General features: G+C 44.2%; 3 protein-coding genes across 3 annotated transcripts; all 3 read left to right on the top strand.

Moving 5' to 3' along the window:
- The first annotated feature begins 1,808 nt into the window (after positions 1-1,808).
- LOC119491578 (extracellular calcium-sensing receptor-like) lies at positions 1,809-7,584 on the top strand. The gene is made up of 9 exons (XM_037775718.1): positions 1,809-1,933; positions 2,026-2,320; positions 2,629-2,715; positions 2,990-3,259; positions 3,402-3,605; positions 3,692-3,967; positions 4,072-4,299; positions 6,371-6,494; positions 6,671-7,584. The coding sequence occupies exons 1-9, from the start codon at positions 1,824-1,826 to the stop codon at positions 7,582-7,584; spliced, it is 2,508 nt and encodes an 835-aa protein (XP_037631646.1). The 5' UTR covers positions 1,809-1,823.
- Positions 7,585-10,300: 2,716 nt separating this feature from the next.
- On the top strand, positions 10,301-14,253 carry LOC119491757 (extracellular calcium-sensing receptor-like). Its single transcript, XM_037775966.1, has 9 exons — positions 10,301-10,425; positions 10,520-10,814; positions 11,061-11,147; positions 11,362-11,631; positions 11,774-11,977; positions 12,066-12,341; positions 12,725-12,952; positions 13,057-13,180; positions 13,340-14,253. Exons 1-9 carry the CDS (start codon positions 10,316-10,318, stop codon positions 14,251-14,253), a joined length of 2,508 nt encoding a protein of 835 aa, XP_037631894.1. The 5' UTR covers positions 10,301-10,315.
- A 3,324-nt stretch (positions 14,254-17,577) lies between these two features.
- LOC119491688 (extracellular calcium-sensing receptor-like) lies at positions 17,578-24,220 on the top strand. The gene is made up of 9 exons (XM_037775880.1): positions 17,578-17,702; positions 17,795-18,089; positions 18,353-18,439; positions 18,699-18,968; positions 19,100-19,303; positions 19,396-19,671; positions 19,776-20,003; positions 20,098-20,221; positions 23,204-24,220. The coding sequence occupies exons 1-9, from the start codon at positions 17,593-17,595 to the stop codon at positions 24,115-24,117; spliced, it is 2,508 nt and encodes an 835-aa protein (XP_037631808.1). The 5' UTR covers positions 17,578-17,592; the 3' UTR covers positions 24,118-24,220.
- The last annotated feature ends 119 nt before the right edge of the window (positions 24,221-24,339 follow it).

Here is a 24,339-nt window from a genome sequence, read left to right as displayed (position 1 = left end):
ATGATGGTACCCTTATCTTAATATTTTGTTGCACAACCTTTTGAGGCACTCACTGCAATCAAGCGATTTCTGTAACTCTCAATGAGACTTCTGCACCTGTCGACAGGTATTTTGGCCCACTCCTCGTGAGAAAACTGCTCCAGCTGTCTCAGGTTTGAAGGGTGCCTTCTCCAGACTGCATGTTTCAGCTCCTTCCACAGATGTTCAATAGGATTTAGATCAGGGCTCATAGAAGGCCACTTCAGAATAGTCCAATGTTTTGTTCTTAGCCATTCTTGGGTGTTTTTAGCTGTGTTTTGGGTCATTATCCTGTTGGAGGACCCATGACCTGCGACTGAGACCAAGCTTTCTGACACTGGGCAGCACATTTCGCTCCGGAATGCCTTGATAGTCTTGAGATTTCATTGCACCCTGCAAGATTCAAGACACCCTGTGCCAGATGCAGCAAAGCAGCCCCATAACATAACTTAGCCTCCTCCATGTTTCACATTAGGTACAGTGTTCTTTTCTTTGTATGCTTTATTTTTGCGTCTGTGAACATAGAGCTGATGTGACTTGCCAAAAAGCTCCAGTTTTGTCTCATCTGTCCAAAGGACATTCTCCCAGAAGCTTTGTGGCTTGTCAATATGCATTTTGGCAAATTCCAGTCTCGCTTTTTTTATGATTTGGTGTCCTCCTTGGTCGTCTTCCATTAAGTCCACTTTGGCTCAAACAGCGACAGATGGTGCAATCTGACACTGATGTACCTTGACCTTGGAGTTCACCTCTAATCTCTTTGGAAGTTGTTCTGGGCTCTTTGGTGACCATTCGTATTATCTGTCTCTTCAATTTGTCATCAATTTCCCTCTTGCGCGCGTCCAGGGAGGTTGGCTACAGTCCCGTGGACCTTAAACTTCTGAATAATATGTGCAACTGTAGCCACAGGAACATCAAGCTGCTTGGAGATGGTCTTATAGCCTTTACCTTTAACATGCTTGTCTATAATTTTCTTTCTGATCTCCTGAGACAACTCTCTCCTTAGCTTTCTGTGGTCCATGTTCAGTGTGGCTTTTCCGGATTGGACCAGAGATGTTCTTTGACAAATTGGGTGACGATTGCTCAAGATTTGTGGCAAAAATTCTAATTTGGACACATTGTATTTTTATATTACAACATCTAGAACTTTATGTTTAGATCTTTAGATTATATTAACCTCTCTGCAACGAAGTTATGATAGACTAAGTAAAAATTCCTAATTCAACATTGCACGCACATCAAAATGTACATTTAAAACTAACATGATATTGTCACAACTTTAATCTAAATTTGACTAAATGCACTCATAGTGTTAACATAATTGTTATCTTTGTTATTGTTTTTCTTGTTTATCCTTCAGCTCTACTGTGCTTTCAGAGTTTTCCCCTTGATGTGTATTTGAGGAAAAGAAAAGATCAGCTCCAATATCAAAATAATTAAGGACTAAGAAATAAAAGTGATGAACCAAAAATAAATCACATAACTGATGTAATCATGACATTCAATGTGTGTAGAGCTAATTGGATATATGTATGTACTGTCCCCACATGACTGCCCGTGCCCTGATGGGTGGTGTGAAACTCTACCAAAGGAGATGACATAACCCTGCATATAAAACTAAGTATCCGTGCATGAAGCTCAGAAACAGGGGTGTTGGGAGGAAGGCAGTTATGGGGGCATTTATAGACACATTTTTGTTGTTGTATGTCTACCTGATTTTGATTTTGTTTTCTTCCTACTTTTTCTTGTCAGAGTCTTCCTCTCTTTTGTCACCTTGTAAAATAAGGAGACAGTTTTATCTTAATGGGATGCACCAGCCTGGTGATGTGGTTCTGGGTGGGCTGTTTGAGGTCCACTACACTTCTGTCTTCCCTAAGCTGACATTCACCTCAGAACCAAAACAGCTCAGCTGCCAAGGGTAAGTTTCACACACGTAGCAGACAACATGCGTATATGATTATAAATAATGTATTACTTTTTAGTGCTTAATCATGACATTTCATCTGTTAGCTTTGATCCTCCGGGTTTCAGGCATGCCATGACCATGGCCTTTGCTATTAATGAGATCAACAAAAACTCCAACCTGCTACCTAATGTGACTCTGGGATACAGCCTGTATGACAACTGTGCCACTCTTGTAATTGGATTCAGTGCTGCATTGCTATTGGCCAGTGGTCGAGAGGAGCAGTTTCTGCTCCAGGAGAACTGTTTGGGGACCCCCCCAGTCCTCGGGATTGTGGGAGATTCAATCTCAACATTTTCTATCGCCACCTCTGATGTGCTAGGTTTATTCAAATTGCCCATTGTAAGTTTAATTTCTTCAGTCTTAGCTATGCTTTGTATATGTGATGTGTTCTATTCGAATGCATTTAAAAAATGTAATAAGATAGAATAGGAGATACACATTAAATCGCAGCTCCAGCTTCCCCAACAAATCTTTATTTGGTAAAAAGTGATATTTTTCATTTAGATTTTAAAATGGTGAATTGTCAAATAGGTGAAATCATGTGAATATATCTACTGATTTGAATAAGCGGATAAGCAGTTGAAGATGAGATGAGATGACATGAATGAAAAGTAAAACCTGTGTTCATGAAGCATTTGTATTTATAGGTGAGTTATTTTGCCACATGCTCCTGCCTCAGTGATAAGCGAAGGTTTCCATCTTTCTTCAGAACAATCCCAAGTGATGCTTTCCAGGTGAAACTCTGTTCTAGTGATAACAATTGCAAAATGTGTTTCACATGAAGTGTAGTGAACTTTAAAACATGTTCTGGCAATCAAACATTTGTTTTTCTTGTAAAGAAAAGTACTAGTATTTGCTTTGTGCATCATTGATGAAACTATATGGATTCAGGAGAAAGATTGTAATGGGATCAATTACTTTAATTTTATTGTGAGACATGAATAGTTAAGTTTCCACTGACAGATTATTCTAAACTGTGCATAATCCCTTCGCTCTCTATTTAATTAGGTGCGTGCTATGATTCAGATTCTAAAACGCTTTGGCTGGACATGGGCAGGTCTGCTGGTCAGTGATGATGACTATGGACTCCATGTTGCCCAATCCTTTCAATCAGACTTGACTCAGTCTGGTGGAGGTTGTCTGGCCTACTCAGAGATTTTGCCCTGGGGTGAAAACCCATCTGAACTAAAGAGGATTGTGGAAGTGATGAAGAAATCAACAGCTCGCGTGGTCATTGTGTTCGCACACCGGATCCACATGATTCAACTCATGGAAGAGGTATCCATCTATCTATCTCTCTTATTATTTTTCTATTAAAATTTGTTGTTTTATATTGTGATTCAGTCCTACAAAGTAGACTCTATTTGTTCTATGTCAGTCTGAAAGAAATATACAGTATTTATTGAAACGCAATGATCAGGTGGTGAGGCAGAATGTGACAGGCCTTCAGTGGATGGCCAGTGAAGCCTGGACAGCAACTGCAGTACTCCAGACCCCCCGCCTCATGCCGTACCTGGGTGGTACACTGGGCATTGCCATCCGTCGAGGAGAAATATCAGGGCTCAGGGATTTTCTATTAAGAATACGTCCTGACCTACATGATGATAATTATGGGCATAGCCTGGTAAGATTGTAACCTTACAATCAAATTTGTAATTGCAATAATTATAATACTGATTATGTGAAGACTTTGTTTTAAATACATTTCAGGTGAGGCAGTTTTGGGAATACACATTTCAATGTAGATTTGCACCACCTCCAGCTGGTTGGGTGGAGGCTGGTGGAGATCTATGCTCTGGACACGAAGATCTAGAGAGTGTGGAGACTGAGTTTCTGGATGTGTCTAATCTGAGGCCTGAGTACAATATTTACAAGGCTGTGTATGCTCTGGCATATGCCCTTGATGACATGCTGCATTGCCAGCCAAGGAGAGGGCCTTTTAGCGGACACAGCTGTTCCACTTTGCAAACAATGGAGCCATGGCAGGTGGGATATCAGCTTACACTCCACCTGTTTAATTTTTTGAAAACAGCTGCTGCATCTTGAGGTGTTACTGAAATATATGTTGTCTGTATTGCACCCCTTTGTAGCTCATGTTTTACTTGGAAAAGGTCAACTTCACCACACAATTTGGTGATCAAGTGTCATTTGATGAGAATGGGGATGCCTTGCCAATATATGATATCATGAACTGGCTGTGGCTCCCTGATGGAAGAACAAAAGTTCAGAATGTGGGGGTTGTTAAGAAATCGGCATCCAAAGGTGAAGAACTCATACTTGATGAAGACAAAATCTTTTGGAACTTTGACTCCAAACAGGTTTCTCCTTTTTATTGTTGTTTTTACTTTAGCACTGTATTACACATGAAAACAGAATCAAACTGTGTAGAATAAATGTGATATAACGAAGGTTACAATATTATAACCCTAGTTCTATAAGCTGAGGCGAAGCCCTCTACTGGACTCTATGGATAATACTCTCCTCCAATCAAACGCACACGTTCGCCCACTGAGATTTGCATAAACGTAGCCAGCCAATTAGGACGTGCCTACCGAATATGTGCCTCACCACAGCATATAAGGCAGTGTCTAGTGTCTAGTGCTGCCTTGTCATCCCACACCCTCTTCAGCAAGCGGCGCAGGAGCAGCAGAGCCTTCTTTGTAGAGGACTTCGCCTGTGTTATTTGAACTAGGGTTACAATATTATTGTAACCTTCGTTCTAAGTTAAACAGGCTCCGCCCTCTACTGGACTCTATGAGTACAGTGATTGGAGCCCCATGTATATGCCCTGGCATAACACCACATCAACCTAACCACATGATCCAGACCGGCTAAGGATTAAACACCGCAGCCCACCTACTTTTTATAACCTAGTCCTCAGCCTGTCCCTCTCAGGAGCCAAGCCAGAAGAGGATGGCCCAGAATGGGCAGCGCACCTATTGCCCCTGCCTCCTGAGACAGAGCACCCCAGAACTGGGAGATGATCCAAGTCTGGGCCACCAACATCTGAGTCAGTTCTGCGTACCATGGCGCGAGCCAGATCAGACCCAATGCAAACCCGTCCATCCGCAGGGGTGGGTCGTCCTGCTGTGCCAGGGAGTACCACAGTCAGCAATGGGTGTTGTGTCAGCTGGCAAACAGATCCACTTTCGTTCTCCTGAACCGGGACCAAATCTGCTTCACTACCTTCTGCGTCATAGACAGCTTGTCTGTAACATTATTCAAAGCTGTGTGCTTTATAACAGCCTCACAGCAATAGCGTTGAATGGACACAGCCCATGCAAACGGCTCTGTCCACTTATATCATCGTGATCGTGGCAGGCGCCCACTACCTCCTTCACCAGAGGTTGGGTGGATGGGCAGTATGTGCATGTGCAAGCATCATGATCGATTTGAGTTCAACAAGATGCCATGGGAAGTGGGGAGGTAGGGAGAGGGGAGGAATGTGCTCTTTGAGATATGTAATTCATTTTAATCAACATCAAACATTACATCAGTTTATTAACAACAGGAGGAAAAACAAAGATGGAACACTCTCTTTTTCCTCACCTCAGGGTTACACCTTGCCTCAGCTCTGATGATGCACGAGCAGCTAGTGGTGGTGACTATAAGCTGTGATTTCTCCGAAGCTCCGTCCAAAATGTCAATCTGAGATGGCGAGGCGGGGATGTCCAGCTGGGAAGATGCCAGCGAGACGCCCATCATGCCTAGTAGCAGTAGCTGAAGCTGTAGTCAGCTGCACTCCCAGAAATTGTTTGTCAAAATATTCCAGCATTTCCCTGTCACGTAGCAGCAGCAGCAGAGAAGTCCTGCTCTCTGACCAGCTGGCTGCCGGTGGAAGCAGGCAGAGGCCAACACCGAGGGTGGGCATGATGGGGTAATACGCCTCCGTGCGACCCTGCTCCCTGAGAGAATCTGCCTGAAAACGGGCTCTCGTCTTCAGGTGGCTGGAGTGGGGACTTTGATGGTCCGGTCTCATTGAAGCATCAGAAGTGAATCCACCGCTGCTGCCGTCTAATCTCGGGGGCAGCGCTCGGGACAGATCTTTCAGATGCCTGCTTTGAGTGCCCATGTGCAGGCTGCAGAGAGTGGTGTTCGGCAGCACCCAGCCCTGCCCAGCCGGCACCAGGGCAGTCAAAGCAGGCATCTGAAAGATCTGTCCCGGCGAGGTTCATGAAGTGGCGACTCCATCCATGGAGATGTAGGCGCTGAACGCCATCTTATATACTGTAGTGACGCACATATTCAGTAGGCACGTCCTGGTTAGCCGGCTACGTTTTTGCAAATTTCAGTGGGTGAATGCATGCATGTGATTGAAGGAGAGTATTACCCATAGAGTCCAGTGGAGGGTGGAGCCTGTTTGAATTAGAACTCTTACAATCCCTACAGTCACCCCTGTCAGTGTGCAGTGAGAGCTGTCCTCCAGGTACCCGCATGGCTAGAAAAAAGGGGCAGCCTGTTTGCTGTTTCGACTGTGTCCCTTGTTCAGAGGGAAAGTTCAGCAATGACACAGGTTGGTATCATTATAAATGAATGTTATATCATGGAATATGAATTTGCATTCAGGAATCTTACCCTTCTTGGTGCCCACGTGATCTAGACAAAAAAAAAGCACATGCACATCCAACTTTCAGTATGCACAGGTGGGAGGGACAATGTCCTTGATGCTCTATTCCCCTGTTTTCTTAGACTCCATGGAGTGCACCAGTTGTCCAGAGGACTTCTGGTCCAGCCCGCAGCGTGACCACTGTGTTCCTAAGAAAACAGAGTTCCTCTCCTATGAAGAGATTCTAGGTATCTGTTTGACAGCCACCTCATTACTGGGCACATTTATCTGTGCTGTTGTCCTGGGCATCTTCACATGTCATCGCAGTACACCCATGGTCCGCGCCAACAATTCAGAGCTGAGTTTTCTGCTCTTGGTGTCACTTACATTATGTTTCCTCTGCTCACTGTTGTTCATTGGCCGTCCCAGGCTGTGGACTTGCCAACTGAGACATGCAGCATTTGGGATCAGCTTTGTGCTTTCTGTCTCATGTATTCTGGTGAAAACCATGGTGGTTCTGGCTGTGTTCAAGGCCTCCAAGCCAGGAGGTGGAGCCAGTCTCAAGTGGTTTGGTGCTGTGCAGCAGAGGGGGACTGTTATGGTTCTTACTTCTATCCAGGCAGCAATCTGCACTGCTTGGCTTGTCTCTGCTTCACCAGCTCCTCATAAAAACACTCAATACTACAATGATAAGATAGTTTATGAGTGTGTAGTCGGGTCCACAGTTGGTTTTGCAGTGTTACTGGGTTACATTGGCTTACTGGCTATCCTCAGCTTCCTGTTAGCATTTCTGGCGAGGAATCTTCCAGACAACTTCAATGAGGCCAACCTCATCACTTTCAGCATGCTGATCTTCTGTGCTGTGTGGGTGGCCTTTGTCCCCGCTTATGTCAACTCTCCGGGCAAATATGCAGATGCAGTGGAGGTATTCGCCATCCTTGCCTCGAGTTTTGGCCTCTTGGTGGCACTGTTTGGACCCAAATGTTTCATAATCCTGCTGCGACCAGAGAAGAACACAAAGAAAGCAATCATGGGTCGAGGAACCACCAAGACATAAAGCAGCAGTTATGATACTCTCTGTATTTTATATTACTTTAAGAGGCTAAACGCAGCTTCCCTCTTACTTTTAAAACTTTCTTTACACAAAAGAAAAAAAAGCAGAACAAAATGGAATGGAATAAAGCTGTTAATGATAAAACTCTTCCATCATCATGACCTTTCTTGCCTGGTTATTTACTCTTTCCTGGGATTTGGAAGATATAAAAAAATGTCTTAAAATGTCTGACTGTTGATGCAACATTACATCATAACTCATGGGATAAACGTCCACCATCTTACCTGGGTATAGTTTTGAATCGCCACCTATGGGCAGCAACTGTTTGTCAGCTGTGCAGCACCAATAGGACCAAAGAGACCATGGAGGCTGGCATCACTTTTCACACGTCAGTATAGAGTAGATTAGAGATTACATTTTTACATATGGGTAAACTAAAACTACAAAAGGTTAGTGAACTACAGATAGGTAATTTTACTGTTAGCTCTCAAGTAACAGACCAACTGAATTCTAAGTCAAGTCAGTTATTGCTGATTGCTAGCTCTCACCAGCATTGATCTTTAAACTGAAGTCATAACAGTTACATCAAGAACTCCCAGCAAGCATGCTGATGCTGCGGGAACCAACGCACGGGCATCGATCACAGGGAGGTCCCACACCAACACACATGGACGTACTGAGGACAGTGCTGGCGAGCTAGCCAGATGTATGGTGGACTGAGACAGCTGGAAGCTCCACTTGAAAGCCCGTCTGGGGACGACCCAATGACATCAATTCCGATAGTTGTATTATCACTCTTTCCATCCACCACTATTGGTTTTGTGTTATCAGTCCTACTTGTATTAGCTACTACAGCTGCTAGGCTACTATTGTGGCTGCTTCTCTATCTCTCTCTCTCTCTCTCTCTCTCTCTCTCTCTCTCTCTCTCTCTCTCTCTATCTATCCCCCCAGCCGGTCTCGGCAGATGGCCGCCCGCCCTGCGCCCGGTTCTGCTCCAGGTTTCTTCCCAGTAATCGGGGAGTTTTTCCTGGCCACAGTGCGCTTGGTGGATCCTGTTGGGTCTCTAAACTATGGTGTACGGTCATAGACCTGCTCTATATATAAAGCGTCTTGAGATAACTTCTGTTGTGATTTGACGCTATACAAAAATAAATTGATTTGATTTGATTTGATTTGATAACCAGCAAACATTGAATTACTGTTTGCTAAGCTAATTTAGCTCAAAATCCCATGTCATAATGGGTGATGCTAGAATGGATGGTCCGGAGGGATGAATGGTTAGGGTAGGATAGCCTATTGGTCAGGGGATAGGAAGTGCATAGGAAGCGTATATGCAGAATCAGCATTTGTCCCTCTGGACCATCCATTCTACCAGGTTCAGATCTCCTTCAACACCTCCCGTCCAAGCCTCCACTTGTCTGGCCAGCGTACGCCTCTCCACAGGAGGTTGGCATCCCTGTTCTCCAGTCCCGGAATGTGGAGAGCCTTCAGAGACAACAGGTGCTCTGAGGTCCACAACCACATGTTCTCCGCCATCCCCAACAGCAGCAGGCCCAACTCCGCCCTGTCTTTTGATATAGGCCACTGTGGTGTGGTTATCAGTCCTCACCATCATGTGCTTCCCCAGTATGAGGGGCCTGAAGTGCTGGAGGACCAAGAACACTGCCTTAAGCTTGAGGAGGTTGATGTGTCGGACTCTGTCAGAGATCACACACCACTAGCCGTTCTCCTCTGGCAGGTCCATCACCCCCCACCCCCACCCATCAGGGATGTATCTGTGAACACCCTGACGTAGGAGGTCACTCGTCCCAGCCGCGTTCCCCAAAACAGGTGTTGTGGGGACCCGAAGTAGCGTAGGTCGTTCTCTCTCGCAAACCACCTCTACAGGTGCTGTGTGTGCAGCAGCCCATGCGGCATCACCAGATGGGCAGCCACCATGAACCCCAGCGTCTCCAATACGGTCGACGCTGTCAACGTCGAACCCCACCACAGTTTGCAAACTGCCTGCTGCAGGGGCATCTATTTGTGTTCCGACAAAGTGACCCGCAGCCTACGTGCGTCGAGCGCATCCCCCCAATACTAAATATGAGTTAAATAAAAATTCCTCACTCACCGCATACATCAAAACGTACATTTAACTAATATCCCTAACATGATATTGTCACAGTTTCAGGAATTGTACTTTTTGTTTGAATATAATTGTTACGTTTGCTGTATTGCTTTAATCTTGTTTATCTTTCATCTCCAGTGTATTTTCGGAGTTTTCCCCTTGATGTGTATTTGAGGTAAAAAGATGATTTATCAGTCATTCTATGAAACATAATTATGTGTGTTTGAGATACAGAAAGTCAAGATAAGCTCCGATTTCACAATAACAAAATAATTAACACCTCAAACATTGAAGTAATTAACAGAACATAAATGATGCAATCATGGCATTCTGTGTATGCTCTGCCCCCACACAACTGTCTGTGCCCTGATGGGTGATGTAAAATTATGATGAAAACAACCAAAGGAGATGACATAACCCTGCATATATAAAATTAAGTAACCGTGCATGAAGCTCAGAAACAGGGGTGTTGGGAGGAGGACAGTTATGAGGGCATTTATAGAATCATTTTTGTTGTTGTATGTCTACCTGATGTTGATTTTGTTCTTGTCCTCCTTTTTCTTGTCAGAGTCTTCCTCTCTTTTCTCATCTTGTAAATTAAGGAGACAGTTTTATCTCAATGGGATGCACAAACCTGGTGATGTGGTTCTTGGTGGGCTGTTTGAGGTCCACTACACTTCTGTCTTCCCTGAGCTGACATTCACCTCAGAACCAAAACAGCTCAGCTGCCAAGGGTAAGATCCACAAATATATAGCAGACAACATGTGTCGATGATTATAAATAATGTATTACTTTTTAGTGGTTAATCGTGAGATTTCATGTGTTAGTTTTGACCCTCCAGGGTTCAGGCATGCCATGACCATGGCCTTTGCTATTAATGAGATCAACAAAAACTCCAACCTGCTACCTAATGTGACTCTGGGATACAGCCTGTATGACAACTGTGCCACTCTTGTAATTGGATTCAGTGCTGCATTGTTATTGGCCAGTGGTCGAGAGGAGCAGTTTCTGCTCCAGGAGAACTGTTTGGGGACCCCTCCAGTCCTCGGGATTGTGGGTGATTCCATCTCAACATCTTCTATCGCCACCTCTGATGTGCTAGGTTTATTCAAATTGCCCATTGTAAGTTTACTTTTGTCGTCTTAGCTCTGCTATTTATGTGCCACACTTGAATGTATTTCAAAATTTCAAATGATAGCATAGGAGATATACATCTCAGCTCCAGCTTTTCTTTTTATTTGGTAAAAGGTGATCATTTTCATTTAGACTTTAAAATGGTAAATTGTTCAATAGGTGAAATCATGTGAATGATTCTACTGATTTGCATGATAAGTAAAACCTGTGTGCATTCTGTATGTTTCTTTATAGGTGAGTTACTTTGCCACATGCTCCTGCCTCAGTGATAGGCAAAGGTTTCCATCCTTCTTCAGAACAATCCCAAGTGATGCTTTCCAGGTGAAACTGTGTTCTAGAGATAACAATTGCAAAATATGTTTCACATGAAGTGTAGTGAGCTTTAAAACATGTTCTGGCAATCAGACAAATCTTTTTTCTTGTAATGAAAAGCACTGCATTTGCTTTGTGCATCATTGATAACTATATGGATTCAGGAGGAGGAGCACAATGGGATCAATTAACTTGAATTTTTCTCAACTCTGTATTCAATTAGGTGCGTGCTATGATTCAGATTTTAAAACACTTTCGCTGGACATGGGTAGGTCTGCTGGTCAGTGATGATGACTATGGACTCCATGTTGCCCGATCCTTTCAGTCAGACTTGACTCAGTCTGGTGGAGGTTGTCTGTCCTACTCAGAGATTTTGCCCTGGGGTGAAAAAACAGCTGAACTCAAAAGGATTGTGGATGTGATGAAAGAATCAACAGCTCGTGTGGTCATTGTGTTCGCACATCGGATCCACATGATTCAACTCATGGAAGAGGTATCTGTCTATCTATCTCTCTTATAATTTTTCTATTGAAATTTGTTGTTTTATATTGTGATTCAGTCCTACAAAGTAGACTCTATTTGTTCTATGTCAGTCTGAAAGAAATATACTGTATTTAATGAAACACAATGATCAGGTGGTGAGGCAGAATGTGACAGGCCTTCAGTGGATGGCCAGTGAAGCCTGGACTGCAGCTCCTGTGCTCCAAACCCCCCGCCTCATGCCGTACCTGGGTGGTACACTGGGCATTGCCATCCGCCGAGGGGAAATATCAGGGTTCAGGGATTTTCTGTTAAGAATATGTCCCGACCTACATGACAATAATTATGGACATAGCATGGTGAGATTGTTACAGTACAATCAGATCAGTAATTATTACAATGATAATATTGTTTTTTCTGTTAAGGTTTTTTTTAAATACATTTCAGGTGAGGCAGTTTTGGGAATACATATTTCAGTGTAGATTTGCACCACCTCCAGCTGGTTGGGTTGAAGCTGGTGGAGATCTATGTACAGGACACGAAGATCTAGAGAGTGTGGAGACTGAGTTTCTGGATGTGTCTAATCTGAGGCCTGAGTACAATATTTACAAGGCTGTGTATGCTCTGGCGTATGCCCTTGATGACATGTTGCAGTGCCAGCCAGGGAGAGGGCCTTTCAGCGGACACAGCTGTGCCACTTTGCAAACACTGGAGCCATGGCAGGTGGGATATCAGTTTACACTCCACCTGTTTAGATTTCGAAAACAGCTGGTGCATCTTGAAGTGTTACTGAAATATTTTCTTTGGAAAGAATGATTTATTAACTACGGCATCAGTATAATATCCTGATTGTTAAGTAGAAAAGAAAATCTTTAATCCTAGAAGTTGCAAAATAACATTCCCTTTATTTCTTGTAACAAAAATTAATTAAATAATAATTACATTCAGAGAGCTTATATTTTTTAGGGCACTATATTTGAAAGCTAGCATGACTAAATCCACAATCTATCACACAGAACATCTGAAAGCCTATGCACAATCAACAACAGTACATTTATTTCAAGTATCCTTGTTACAATATTTATCTATATTGTACCCCTTTGTAGCTTATGTATTACTTGGAAAATGTCAACTTTACCACACCATTTGGTGATGAAGTGTCATTTGATGAGAATGGTGATGCCTTACCAATATATGATATCATGAACTGGCTTTGGCTCCCTGATGGAAGAACAAAAGTTCAGAGTGTGGGGGTTGTTAAGAAGTCGGCCTCGAAAGTTGAAGAACTCACACTTGATGAAGACAAAATCTTCTGGAACTTTGACATCAAACAGGTTTCTGCTTTTTATTGTTGTTCTTACCTTAGCACTGTATGACACATGATAACAGAATCAAGCAGTGTAGAATTACTGTTATATAACTCTTATAATCCCTACAGCCACCCCTGTCAGTATGCAGTGACAGCTGTCTTCCAGGTACCCGCATGGCCAGAAAAAAGGGGCAACCTGTTTGCTGTTTCAACTGTGTCCCTTGTTCTGAGGGCAAGTTCAGCAATGACACAGGTTGGTATCATTATAAAACTAAATGTTAAATTAATCTGTATCCCATTCTTGTTACCCAGGTGATGTAGACAAAAAAGCACATGCACATCCAACTTAACTGTCTGTGTTCACTGGTGGGAGGGACAATGACCTTGATGCTCTGTTCCCCTGTTTTCTTAGACTCCATGGAGTGCACCAGTTGTCCAGAGGACTTCTGGTCCAGCCCCCAGCGTGACCACTGTGTTCCTAAGAAAACAGAGTTCCTTTCCTATCATGAGCTTCTAGGTATCTGTTTGACAACCACCTCATTGCTGGGCACATTTATCTCTGCTCTTGTCCTGGGAGTCTTCATCTATCATCGCAGTACACCCATGGTCCGCGCCAACAATTCAGAGCTGAGTTTCTTGCTCTTGATGTCACTTAAATTATGTTTTCTCTGCTCACTGTTGTTCATTGGCCGTCCAAAGCTGTGGACATGCCAGCTGAGACATGCAGCATTTGGGATCAGCTTTGTGCTTTCTGTCTCATGTATTCTGGTGAAAACCATGGTGGTTCTGGCTGTATTCAAGGCCTCCAAGCCAGGAGGTGGAGGCAGTCTCAAGTGGTTTGGTGCTGTGCAGCAGAGGGGAACAGTTATAGTTCTGACTTCTATTCAGGCAGCAATCTGCACTGCTTGGCTTGTCTCTGCTTCACCAGCTCCTCATAAAAACACGCAATACTACAATGACAAGATAGTTTATGAGTGTGTAGTCGGGTCCACAGTTGGTTTTGCAGTGTTACTGGGCTATATTGGCTTACTGGCTATTCTCAGCTTCCTGTTAGCATTTCTGGCGAGGAATCTTCCAGACAACTTCAATGAGGCCAAGCTCATCACTTTCAGCATGCTGATCTTCTGTGCTGTGTGGGTAGCTTTTGTCCCTGCTTATGTCAACTCGCCGGGAAAATATGCCGATGCAGTGGAGGTATTTGCCATCCTGGCCTCCAGTTTTGGTCTTTTGGTGGCACTTTTTGGACCCAAATGTTACATTATCCTGCTGAGACCAGAGAGGAACACAAAGAAAGCAATCATGGGTCGAGAAACTATGAAGACATAAAGCAGCACTTATGATATTGTCTGTATTTTACATTACTTTAAGAGCCTAAAAGTAGGTTTTTACTTTTAAAACTTTCTTTACATGAAAGAAAAAAGCAGGACAAAATGGAATGGAATAAAGCTGTTAATGAAGAACTGAATCTATTTTAATTATTTCCTTTTTGTCTGGTTATTTACTCTTTCCTTGGATTTGAAAGAAATAAAAATGGCTGCCTCTGTGAGGTAGTACTCAAAGAGATAAAACGCTAGATGCAAATTACATCATACAGTAACTCAAGGGATAAACGTTCGCCATCTTACCCGGGTATTGTTTACAATCGCGACATATGGGCAGCAACTGTTTGTCAGCTGTTCAGCACCTAACTACTTTACCAAAAGAACCAAAGAGACCATGGAGGCTGGCATCACTTTCCACACATCGGTTTGAGTAGATGATAGATTATGTTTTTTTACATATGGTTCCACTAAAACTACAAAAAGTTAGTCAACTACAGATAACTTTACTGTTAGCTACCAAGTAATGGACCAGCTGAGTTCTAAGTAAAAGTTATTGTTCTCTCATAAGCATTGATCTGTAAGCTAAACAGAAGTTCCAGCAAACATTGTTTTAATTTAAAGTAACTTCAAAAGTAACTTTTAACAATGTTAACATTATAACAAAGTTATTAATATAACTCTAACACTTGACCGCTAAGCAGCTGACTTAATGCTAATCAATTGTAAAGTAAACATACAACATGGTAATGACAAGGAGATGTGCAAGTCTTCACTCCTAAATTCTATTTCATAATGGTTGATGCTAGAATTGATGGTCCAGAAGGATGAATGGTTAGGTCGTAGGATTGCCCATTGGTCAGTGGATAGGAAGCGCATAGGAAGCGCATGTGCAGATTCCAGCCCAGTTAAATCAACACAACAATAACATAAACAACATCCTTAACAGCAAAACAGAACACTAACTAAAGCTATGATCGGGCCCAAAAAATCAGGCCTGACCCTATATGAACCCCTATAATTTCTGTCCAAGACCGACCCGAGTCCGAGCCACGGCAGCAGTTTAGGGCCCATGCCTGATTATAAACAAGAATTTCCACCGTAAAAAAATAATGTTAAATAAATATAAATGTTACAATCTAAAGTCAACAAATGTCTTTTCAGAGTGGTAACAGGTGTGATATGATTTCCAACATTCCCCTTCTCCTAACGAATGTTCAGCACAGCCCAAAAACTGCCATATGCCATTGCGATATATATTAAAGAGATTGTAAAATATTTCTTCTCATTAATGAGATGCGGGAGTCAGGAGTTTGTTCTAGGCAACTGCTGTCAGTGACACGCCTTTCAAAAAGCAGTGAAAAATCAATAAGACAATCGTTACATTTTGATATTCAAATTATGCATGATGAAGGTTACAATATTGTATCTCTAGTTCTAGAAGCACAGGGGGAGCCCACTACTGGATTCTATGGACAATGCTCTCCTCCATTTACCTAGGTAGTATGCAACTGAACTGGGTAAAGCCATGGCCTAACCCTGCAGGGATAAAAAAGACAAGCATAGAGACCCTGCATGCCTCATCCCTTTGGAGCACAGGAACATGTAGGTATAATATACCCAGAGGGGAGTCAGGTGCAGCACAACTGACACACATCCCACCCTTTTCACCAGTCCTGTGTTGTTCCAGTGAGCACACTCCCTGAAAAAAAGGACCCGACATGTCCAAGCCATAGAACCATATGAACGGACAGTACAACAACCACAACGCCGCCGTACATATGTACTTGACACTGACCCCACTTAACAAGGCCGCTGACACTGACCCTCTGTGTGTAGACTGTGCGCGGACCACAGTGGGAGGGTCTCTTCCTGCCTGCCTATAGGCTTGGGAGATGCACTCACAAAGCCATTGCTTGATGGGGCTTTACTGGTCACACCATACCCGAAGCACACTAGCAGCTGTTCAGTGCGTCTGATGGAGGGCCGTGCGGTCAATATAACATGCCAATGCTCAAACTGGGCAAATCAGAAGCAACTTTGCCTCCCTGAACTCCTTAAATTCTTGGGAACAAAGGAAGGATTTTGCCTGAAGGTAGCCCCTCTGCGGTCACCACGAAGCAGCAAGCAACTGGGGTGCACCGACAGGTCAGTTAGTTCACACACTCTCTTAGCTCTTAGCCAGGCTGTCTTGAATGACAACACCTTTAAAGAGGAGCATTCCAGAGGCTCAAAGGGACCCTTCATTGATAAGAGGTTGGCAAAAGAGTGGGCAGTGTGCCTATTGCCCCCACCTCCTGGGACAGAGCCCCCTGGAACTGGGGGATGGTCCAGGGCTGGGCCGCCAACATCTGAATCAGTTCTACGTAACATGGCGCCGTGCGGTGACCCGGGGCTCCAAGAGTGACCGACATCTGCTTCTGCCTCACTCTCTCCAATAGGGGATTCTCTCAACATGAGATCAGCTCCCATATTTTCCGGTCCCAGAATATGGAGAGCCTTCAGAAACAACAGGTTCTCTGAGGCCTACAACCGCAGACTCTCTGCCATCCCTAACAGCAGCGAGCCGAACTCCGTCCTGCCTGTTGATATAAGCCACTGTGGTGTGGTTGTTTGTCCTCACCATCACGTTCTTCCCTCATATGAGGAGCCTGAAATGCTCGAGGACGAAGAACACTGCCTGAAGCTCGAGGAGGCTGATGTGTCGGTCCTCAGTCAGAGGTCACACACCACCAGCAGGTCCAACCCCCATATATAATATGGTAATATAACTAATATAATATTGTCACAATTTTTAATATTACTCATAGTGTAAACATAATTGCTGCTTTTGCTGTATTGATTTGCTCCTGTTTATCTTTCATCTCCACTGTAGTAGTTTTCCCCTTGATGTATATTTGAGGTTAAAAAAAAAAGATTTATTAGTCGTTCCTTTCAACATAATTCTTTGTGTTTGAGAGACAGAAACTCAAGATGAGCTCCAATGTCACAATAACAAAATAATTAAGACCTCAAACATTAAATTAATTCACAGAACATAAATGATGCAAGGCATGTGTATGCCCTGCCCACACACGACTCCCGTGCCCTGATGGGTGGTGTGAAACTATGATGAAAACAACCAAAGGAGATGGCATAACCCTGCATATATAAAATTAAGTAACCGTGCATGAAGCTCAGAAACAGGGGTGTAGAGAAGTGGGCAGTTATGGGGGCATTTATAGACACATTTTTGTTGTTGTATGTCTACCTGATTTTGATTTTGTTTTCTTCCTACTTTTTCTTGTCAGAGTCTTCCTCTCTTTTGTCACCTTGTACATTAAGGAGACAGTTTAATCTAAATGGGATGCACAAACCTGGTGATGTGGTTCTGGGTGGGCTGTTTGAGGTCCACTACACTTCTGTCTTCCCTGAGTTGACGTTCACCTCAGAACCAAATCAGCTCAGCTGCCAAGGGTAAGTTTCACACATGTAGCAGACAACATGCATCGATGATTATGAATAATGTATTACTTTTTAGTGCTTTATCATGACATTTTGTGTGTTAGTTTTGACCCTCCAGGGTTCAGGCATGCCATGACTATGGCCTTTGCCATCGATGAAATCAACAAAAACTCCAACCTGCTACCTAATGTGACTCTGGGATACAGCCTGTATGACAACTGTGCCACTCTTGTAATTGGATTCAGTGCTGCATTGTTATTGGCCAGTGGTAGAGAGGAGCTGTTTCTGCTTCAGGAGGACTGTTTGGGGACCCCCCCAGTCCTCGGGATTGTGGGTGATTCCTTCTCAACATTTTCTATCGCTACCTCTGATGTTCTTGGTTTATTCAAATTGCCCATTGTAAGTTGCCTTTCTTCAGTCTTACTGTAGCTGTGTTTTTCACGTGCCATATTGAAATGTGTTTCACACTTTAAAATGATAGAATAGGAGATATACATTAAATCTCAGCTCAGGCTTCTCCAACAAACCTATATTTGGTCAGAGCTGATCATTTTCATTTAGACTTTAAAATGGTGAATTGTTAAAAGGTGAAATCAAGTGAATGGTTTTACTGGTTTGCATGAGATGTAAAACCTGTGTGCATTCTGTATGTTTCTTTATAGGTGAGTTACTTTGCCACATGCTCCTGCCTCAGTGATAGGCAAAGGTTTCCATCCTTCTTCAGAACAATCCCAAGTGATGCTTTCCAGGTGAAAGCAGATACCAACAGCAAAATATGTTTTACATGAAATGTAGTGAGCTTTAAAAAATGTTCCGCTGATCAAACAAATCTTTTGTTTTGTAAAGAAAAGTATTTGCTTTGTGCATCATTGATAACTATATGGATTCAGGGGAAAGAGTATAATGGGATCAATTAACTTAAATTTTATTTTAAGACTTAAATTTGTTAGTTTCCATTGAAAGATTATTCTAAACTGTGCATAATCCCTCCGCTCTCTTTTCAATTAGGTGCGTGCTATGATTCAGATTCTAAAACGCTTTGGCTGGACATGGGTAGGTCTGCTGGTCAGTGATGATGACTATGGACTCCATGTTGCCCAATCCTTCCAATCAGACTTGACTCAGTCTGGTGGAGGTTGTCTGGCCTACTCGGAGATTTTGCCCTGGGGTGAAAACCCAGCTGAACTAAAGAGAATTGTGGAAGTGATGAAGAAATCAACAGCTCGTGTGGTCATTGTGTTTGCACACCAGATCCACATGATTCAACTCATGGAAGAGGTATTTATCTATCTATCTTAGATGATTCTGTTTATTTTTTTGTTTTAAATTGTGATTTATTCATAAAAAAATGTACTATATTTGTTCTATATCAGTCTTAATAAAATCTATTAATAAAATGCAATGAACAGGTAGTGAGGCAGAATGTGACAGGCCTTCAGTGGATGGCCAGTGAAGCCTGGACAGCAGCTGCTGTGCTCCAAACCCCCCGCCTCATGCCATACCTGGGTGGCACACTGGGCATTGCCATCCGCCGAGGAGAAATACCAGGACTCAGGGATTTTCTGTTAAGAATACGTCCTGACCTACATGACAATAATTATGGACATAGCATGGTAAGATTGTCATGACAGATCTGTGATGACAATAATAATATTGTATATTCCTGTTAAGACTTTGAAATACTTTCATTTTAAATTAATTTCAGGTGAGGCAGTTTTGGGAATACACATTTCAGTGTAGATTTGCACCACCTCCAGCAGGTTGGGTGGAGGCTGGTGAAGATCTATGTACAGGACAGGAAGATCTAGAGAGCGAGGAGACTGAGTTTCTGGATGTGTCTAATCTGAGGCCTGAGTACAATATTTACAAGGCTGTGTATGCTCTGGCGTATGCCCTTGATGACATGTTGCAGTGCCAGCCAGGGAGCGGGCCTTTCAGCGGACACAGCTGTGCCACTTTGCAAACATTGGAGCCATGGCAGGTGGGATATCAGCTTACACTCCACCTGTTTAATTTTTGAAAACAGCTGCTGCATCTTGAGGTGTTACTGGATATATATTTAGTCTGTATTCCAACCCTTTGTAGCTCATGTTTTACTTGGAAAAGGTCAACTTCACCACACCATTTGGTGATCAAGTGTCATTTGATGAGAATGGTGATGCCTTACCAATATATGATATCATGAACTGGCTGTGGCTCCCTGATGGAAGAACAAAAGTTCAGAGTGTGGGGGTAGTAATGAAGTCGGCCTCTAAAGGTGAAGATCTGACACTTGATGAAGACAAAATCTTCTGGAACTTTGACTCCAAACAGGTTTCTCCTTTTTATTTTTGTTGTCTTTATGACACACAATAACAGAATCAAACTGTGTAGAATAACTGTGATATAACTCTTACAATCCCTACAGTCACCCCTGTCAGTGTGCAGTGAGAGCTGTCCACCAGGTACCCGCATGGCCAGAAAAAAGGGGCAACCTGTGTGTTGTTTTGACTGTGTCCCTTGTTCTGAGGGAATGTTCAGCAATGAAAGAGGTTGGTATCATTACAAATGAAGGTTACAATATTTTAATACTAGTCCCATAAGCACAGACAGAGCCCTCTACTGGACTCTATGGAAAATACTCTCCTCCAATCATGAGCACGCATTCGCCCACTGAAAATGTGCATAAACGTGGCCGGCCCATCAGGACATGCCTACCCAAATATGTGCAGACCCCACAATATATAAGGCAGCACACAACTCTGTCTGCTATCCCCCCTCTTCAGCGAGAGGCATAAGAGCGACAGGACCCCTAGACAGAGGGCTCCACCTTGGCTTATAGAACTAGGATTGCAATACCGTAACCTTTGTTCTAACTCACACAGGCTCCATCCTCTACTGGGCTCTATAGGTACAACTGGTTGAGCCCGACTTGGTGTCAGCCACAATCCCGTCGCACATACTGTATGACTCCGACACTCACCCCGCCAAACAAAGCCCCCACACTGCCACACTGCGTGTAGAATGTGCACGGACCACAGTCGAAGGATCACGTTCCGCCTGCCTATAGGCTTGCATGGACAAAGCCATCCCGCAAGGCTTTTCTTGGAAAGGGCTTTAGTGGTCTCACCATACCCAAAGAAGAGATGGCTGCTGCATACACTTTAATAATGATTTTTAATGGTTTTGTTATCCATCAAATGCTGCAAAAAGGAGAGGGTAGAATAAACTGCACACGACAGGGGATTTAGCCACCTTCCCTCACACCACCATTGGAACCCAAACCACTTTGCCAGGCGGAGGTGCATCCCACTCTCACCACCTGGGTGGTCTCCACAACCTGTGCAGATAGTCTAGCCCTCCTCAGCCTGTCCCTCTCAGGAGCCAGGCCTGGAGAGGTTGGCTGTATCTTCCCCGCCTCCTGAGACAGAGCCCTCCAGAATTGGGGGATTGTCCAGGGCTGGGCTGCCATCATCTAAGTAATTTATGCATAGCCCAAGGTCGCCCTTCAGTCAGAATGACTGACAATTGCTCCTGTCTCATTGTCTCCAACAGCGCAGTGGGTGTTGCGGCGGCTGGCGAACAGATCCACCTCCTCTGAGGCCCACAACCACAGGCTTTCCATCATCCTAGAGCATAGGGCAGCAGACCGAAACCTGCCCTGCCAGTTGATGTAGGCCCCTATGTGCGGTTGACTGTCCTCACAACGCGTGCTTACCCCATATCAGGGGCCTGAAGGGCTGGAGAACCAAGAACACTGCCTGTACCTCCGTCACACACCACACACCCATCCAACCCCCCTCCCCTGTACCCCCACCACGTAAGGGATGCATCCGTGAACACCGGGACATAGGAGGTCACTCGCCCCAGAGGCATTCCCCTCAACAGGTATTGTAGGGACCCCCAGTAACGTACGTTGTTCTCTACTGAGGGGGGAATGGTAACCAAGTGCCGCTTGTGCTTCTTTGCATCCAAGCGGAGGCTGGCAAACCACCTCTACAGGTGTTGTGTGTGCAGCAGACCCATGGGCAGCTGCCATGAACCCCAGTGCCATGACCGCCAACCGTCATGATCAGCAGCTGCCAAACGGTCAACACCGTCACCATTGCAACCCACTGCAGTTTGCCAACTGCCTGCTGCAAGACCATCAATTTGTGTTCTGACAGAGTGGCCCACAGCCTCCGTGTGTCAAGCACATCCCCCAGATACTCCACCTGCTGGTGTGGCAGGAGCCTAAGTTTGAACCCCAACTTGGTTAGGTGTATCAATTACACTGTGTGGATTAAAGCCCATTTTCTGGACTTGGCCATAATGACGAGGTCTTTGAGATAGAAGAAAACCCTTATGCCTTGTGCCGTGTCTCATCTGCTGAAGGTGTTGGGGGGCCAGTAGTCTATTGTACTCGTAGGCTATCCCCTGAGAAGGATAAATGCAAGAATTTCCTGTGTTTCGGAGCTGCCTTGACATGAAAGTATCACAGTCGATGGTGGTGAACCAATTGCCCGGCTGAAGCAGTTCAAGTAACAACTTGATAATCAGCATACAAAATGGGTCTTAAATATCCCATCTTCTTGGGAACCATGAAGTACATGGAGTAAAAAACCTTTCTGTCTGTCGTGAGTGGGGACGACAGACACAGCCTGTTTCTGTAACAGGTCCTGTATCTCTGCTGATAGGTAATCTATCTCTTCCTGGGATGATAGATTCACCTCCCTAACGCCCATTGAACGGAGGAGGAATGCTGTAGAACTAAAGAGAATAACCAAGTATACTGTCCATTCATTCCGTTAACACGCAGTTGCCTCTCCACTCCTCATAAAACTGTGTTAAGGGACGAGCGATCAGCTGTGGGGCGGCAGGTAAAAAGCTGAGATATCTTGTCTCAGCCCTCTCCGCCAACAGACCTTTCAGAAACTGAAAGCTTGCCCATGGGATGCCGACATGGAAAGGGCCGAGCTGGAGATGAGGTCTGGGATGCTCTCTCCCCTAGACAGTCATCTTTGCCGTGTCTTTCTGATCCAAGCAGGAGCCTTCTGTTGGAATGCCTCCATCGAGGCAACCGGGGAAGAGAGGGCAGCACAGGACATGGGTGCTCTTTGCTGCCAATGCTCCCTTACCCTCACCAGCGTACCATCGTGTCATTGCGCTGTTAAGTGTTGTCAGCGGTGTGTGCTGCCTTATATGCTGTGGGTTCTGCATGTATTTGTGTAGGCACGTCATGATTTGAAGCCCACGTTCATGCAAATCTTCAATGGCCGAATGTGTGTTTGTGATTGGAGGAGGGTATTACCCATTAAATCCAATAGAGGGCGGAGTCCGTGTAAGTTAGAACTATATGTTACAGTATATCATGGAATCTGTATTTGTATTCAGGAATCCCCTTCTTGGTACCCAGGTGATGTAGAAAAAAAACACATGCCCACCACATGCCCACAAGTGCATTTCCTGGCATTGGTGGCCCATCCAATGTAACTGTCATTGTTCACAGGTGGGGGGGACAATTTTATTGATGCACTGTTTCCCTGTTTCCTTAGACTCCATGGAGTGCACCAGTTGTCCAGAGGATTTCTGGTCCAGCCCCAAGCGTGACCACTGTGTTCCTAAGAAAACAGAGTTCCTCTCCTACCATGAGCCTCTAGGTATCTGCTTGACAACCGCCTCATTGTTCGGCACAGTTATCTGTGCTGTTGTCCTGGGCATCTTCACCTATCATCGCAGTACACCCATGGTACGCGCCAACAATTCAGAACTGAGTTTCCTGCTCTTGGTGTCACTAAAGCTATGTTTCCTCTGCTCACTGTTGTTTATTGGTCGTCCCAGGCTGTGGACTTGCCAACTGAGACATGCAGCATTTGGGATCAGCTTTGTGCTTTGTGTCTCATGCATTCTGGTAAAAACCATGGTGGTTCTGGCTGTGTTCAAGGCCTCCAAGCCAGGAGGTGGAGCCAGTCTGAAGTGGTTTGGTGCTGTGCAGCAGAGGGGGACAGTGATGGTTCTTACTTCTATTCAGGCAGCAATCTGCACTGCTTGGCTTGTCTCTGCCTCACCAGCTCCTCATAAAAACACTCAATACTACAATGACAAGATAATTTATGAGTGTGTAGTCGGGTCCACAGTTGGTTTTGCAGTGTTACTGGGCTATATTGGCTTACTGGCTATTCTCAGCTTCCTGTTAGCATTTCTGGCGAGGAATCTTCCAGACAACTTCAATGAGGCCAAGCTCATCACTTTCAGCATGCTGATCTTCTGTGCGGTGTGGGTGGCCTTTGTACCGGCTTATGTCAACTCCCCGGGCAAATATGCAGATGCAGTGGAGGTATTTGCCATCCTGGCCTCCAGTTTTGGTCTCTTGGTGGCACTGTTTGGACCCAAATGTTACATAATCCTGCTGAGACCAGAGAGGAACACAAAGAAAGCAATCATGGGTCGAGGAACTACCAAGTCATAACAGTATAGCAGTAACAGAAAAACAATGAACTAGTCTGAAGCAGTATGTATTTATTGAGTAGAGATCTGTCTTTACTTCTATTACTAGAAGCAATAAAGAAATGTTTGTGTAAAACAGATTCTTACTTTATTATTTCCCTTTTTGCCTGATCACATTCCCCAGAACTTTGAAAGGCTTTGCCTCAGTTTCCACCTGACTAAACTTCAAAGATGAAACTGCATT

This window comes from Sebastes umbrosus, chromosome 7, assembly GCF_015220745.1.
Source record: "Sebastes umbrosus isolate fSebUmb1 chromosome 7, fSebUmb1.pri, whole genome shotgun sequence".
In the NCBI taxonomy this organism is placed as follows: domain Eukaryota; kingdom Metazoa; phylum Chordata; class Actinopteri; order Perciformes; family Sebastidae; genus Sebastes; species Sebastes umbrosus.
Note: the sequence above shows the minus strand (reverse complement) of the source record. Positions and strands in the feature narration are given on the sequence as shown.

Coding starts and splice junctions, on each gene's coding strand:
- LOC119491757 (XM_037775966.1), top strand. CDS start 10,316: ATGCACAAACCTGGTGATGTGGTTCTTGGTGGGCTGTTTGAGGTCCAC. Junction 11,978..12,065: donor ATAATTATGGACATAGCATG/GTGAGATTGTTA, acceptor AATACATTTCAG/GTGAGGCAGTTTTGGGAATA. Junction 13,181..13,339: donor CAAGTTCAGCAATGACACAG/GTTGGTATCATT, acceptor CTGTTTTCTTAG/ACTCCATGGAGTGCACCAGT.
- LOC119491578 (XM_037775718.1), top strand. CDS start 1,824: ATGCACCAGCCTGGTGATGTGGTTCTGGGTGGGCTGTTTGAGGTCCAC. Junction 3,260..3,401: donor TGATTCAACTCATGGAAGAG/GTATCCATCTAT, acceptor CGCAATGATCAG/GTGGTGAGGCAGAATGTGAC. Junction 6,495..6,670: donor AAAGTTCAGCAATGACACAG/GTTGGTATCATT, acceptor CTGTTTTCTTAG/ACTCCATGGAGTGCACCAGT.
- LOC119491688 (XM_037775880.1), top strand. CDS start 17,593: ATGCACAAACCTGGTGATGTGGTTCTGGGTGGGCTGTTTGAGGTCCAC. Junction 18,090..18,352: donor GTTTATTCAAATTGCCCATT/GTAAGTTGCCTT, acceptor GTTTCTTTATAG/GTGAGTTACTTTGCCACATG. Junction 20,004..20,097: donor GGAACTTTGACTCCAAACAG/GTTTCTCCTTTT, acceptor CAATCCCTACAG/TCACCCCTGTCAGTGTGCAG.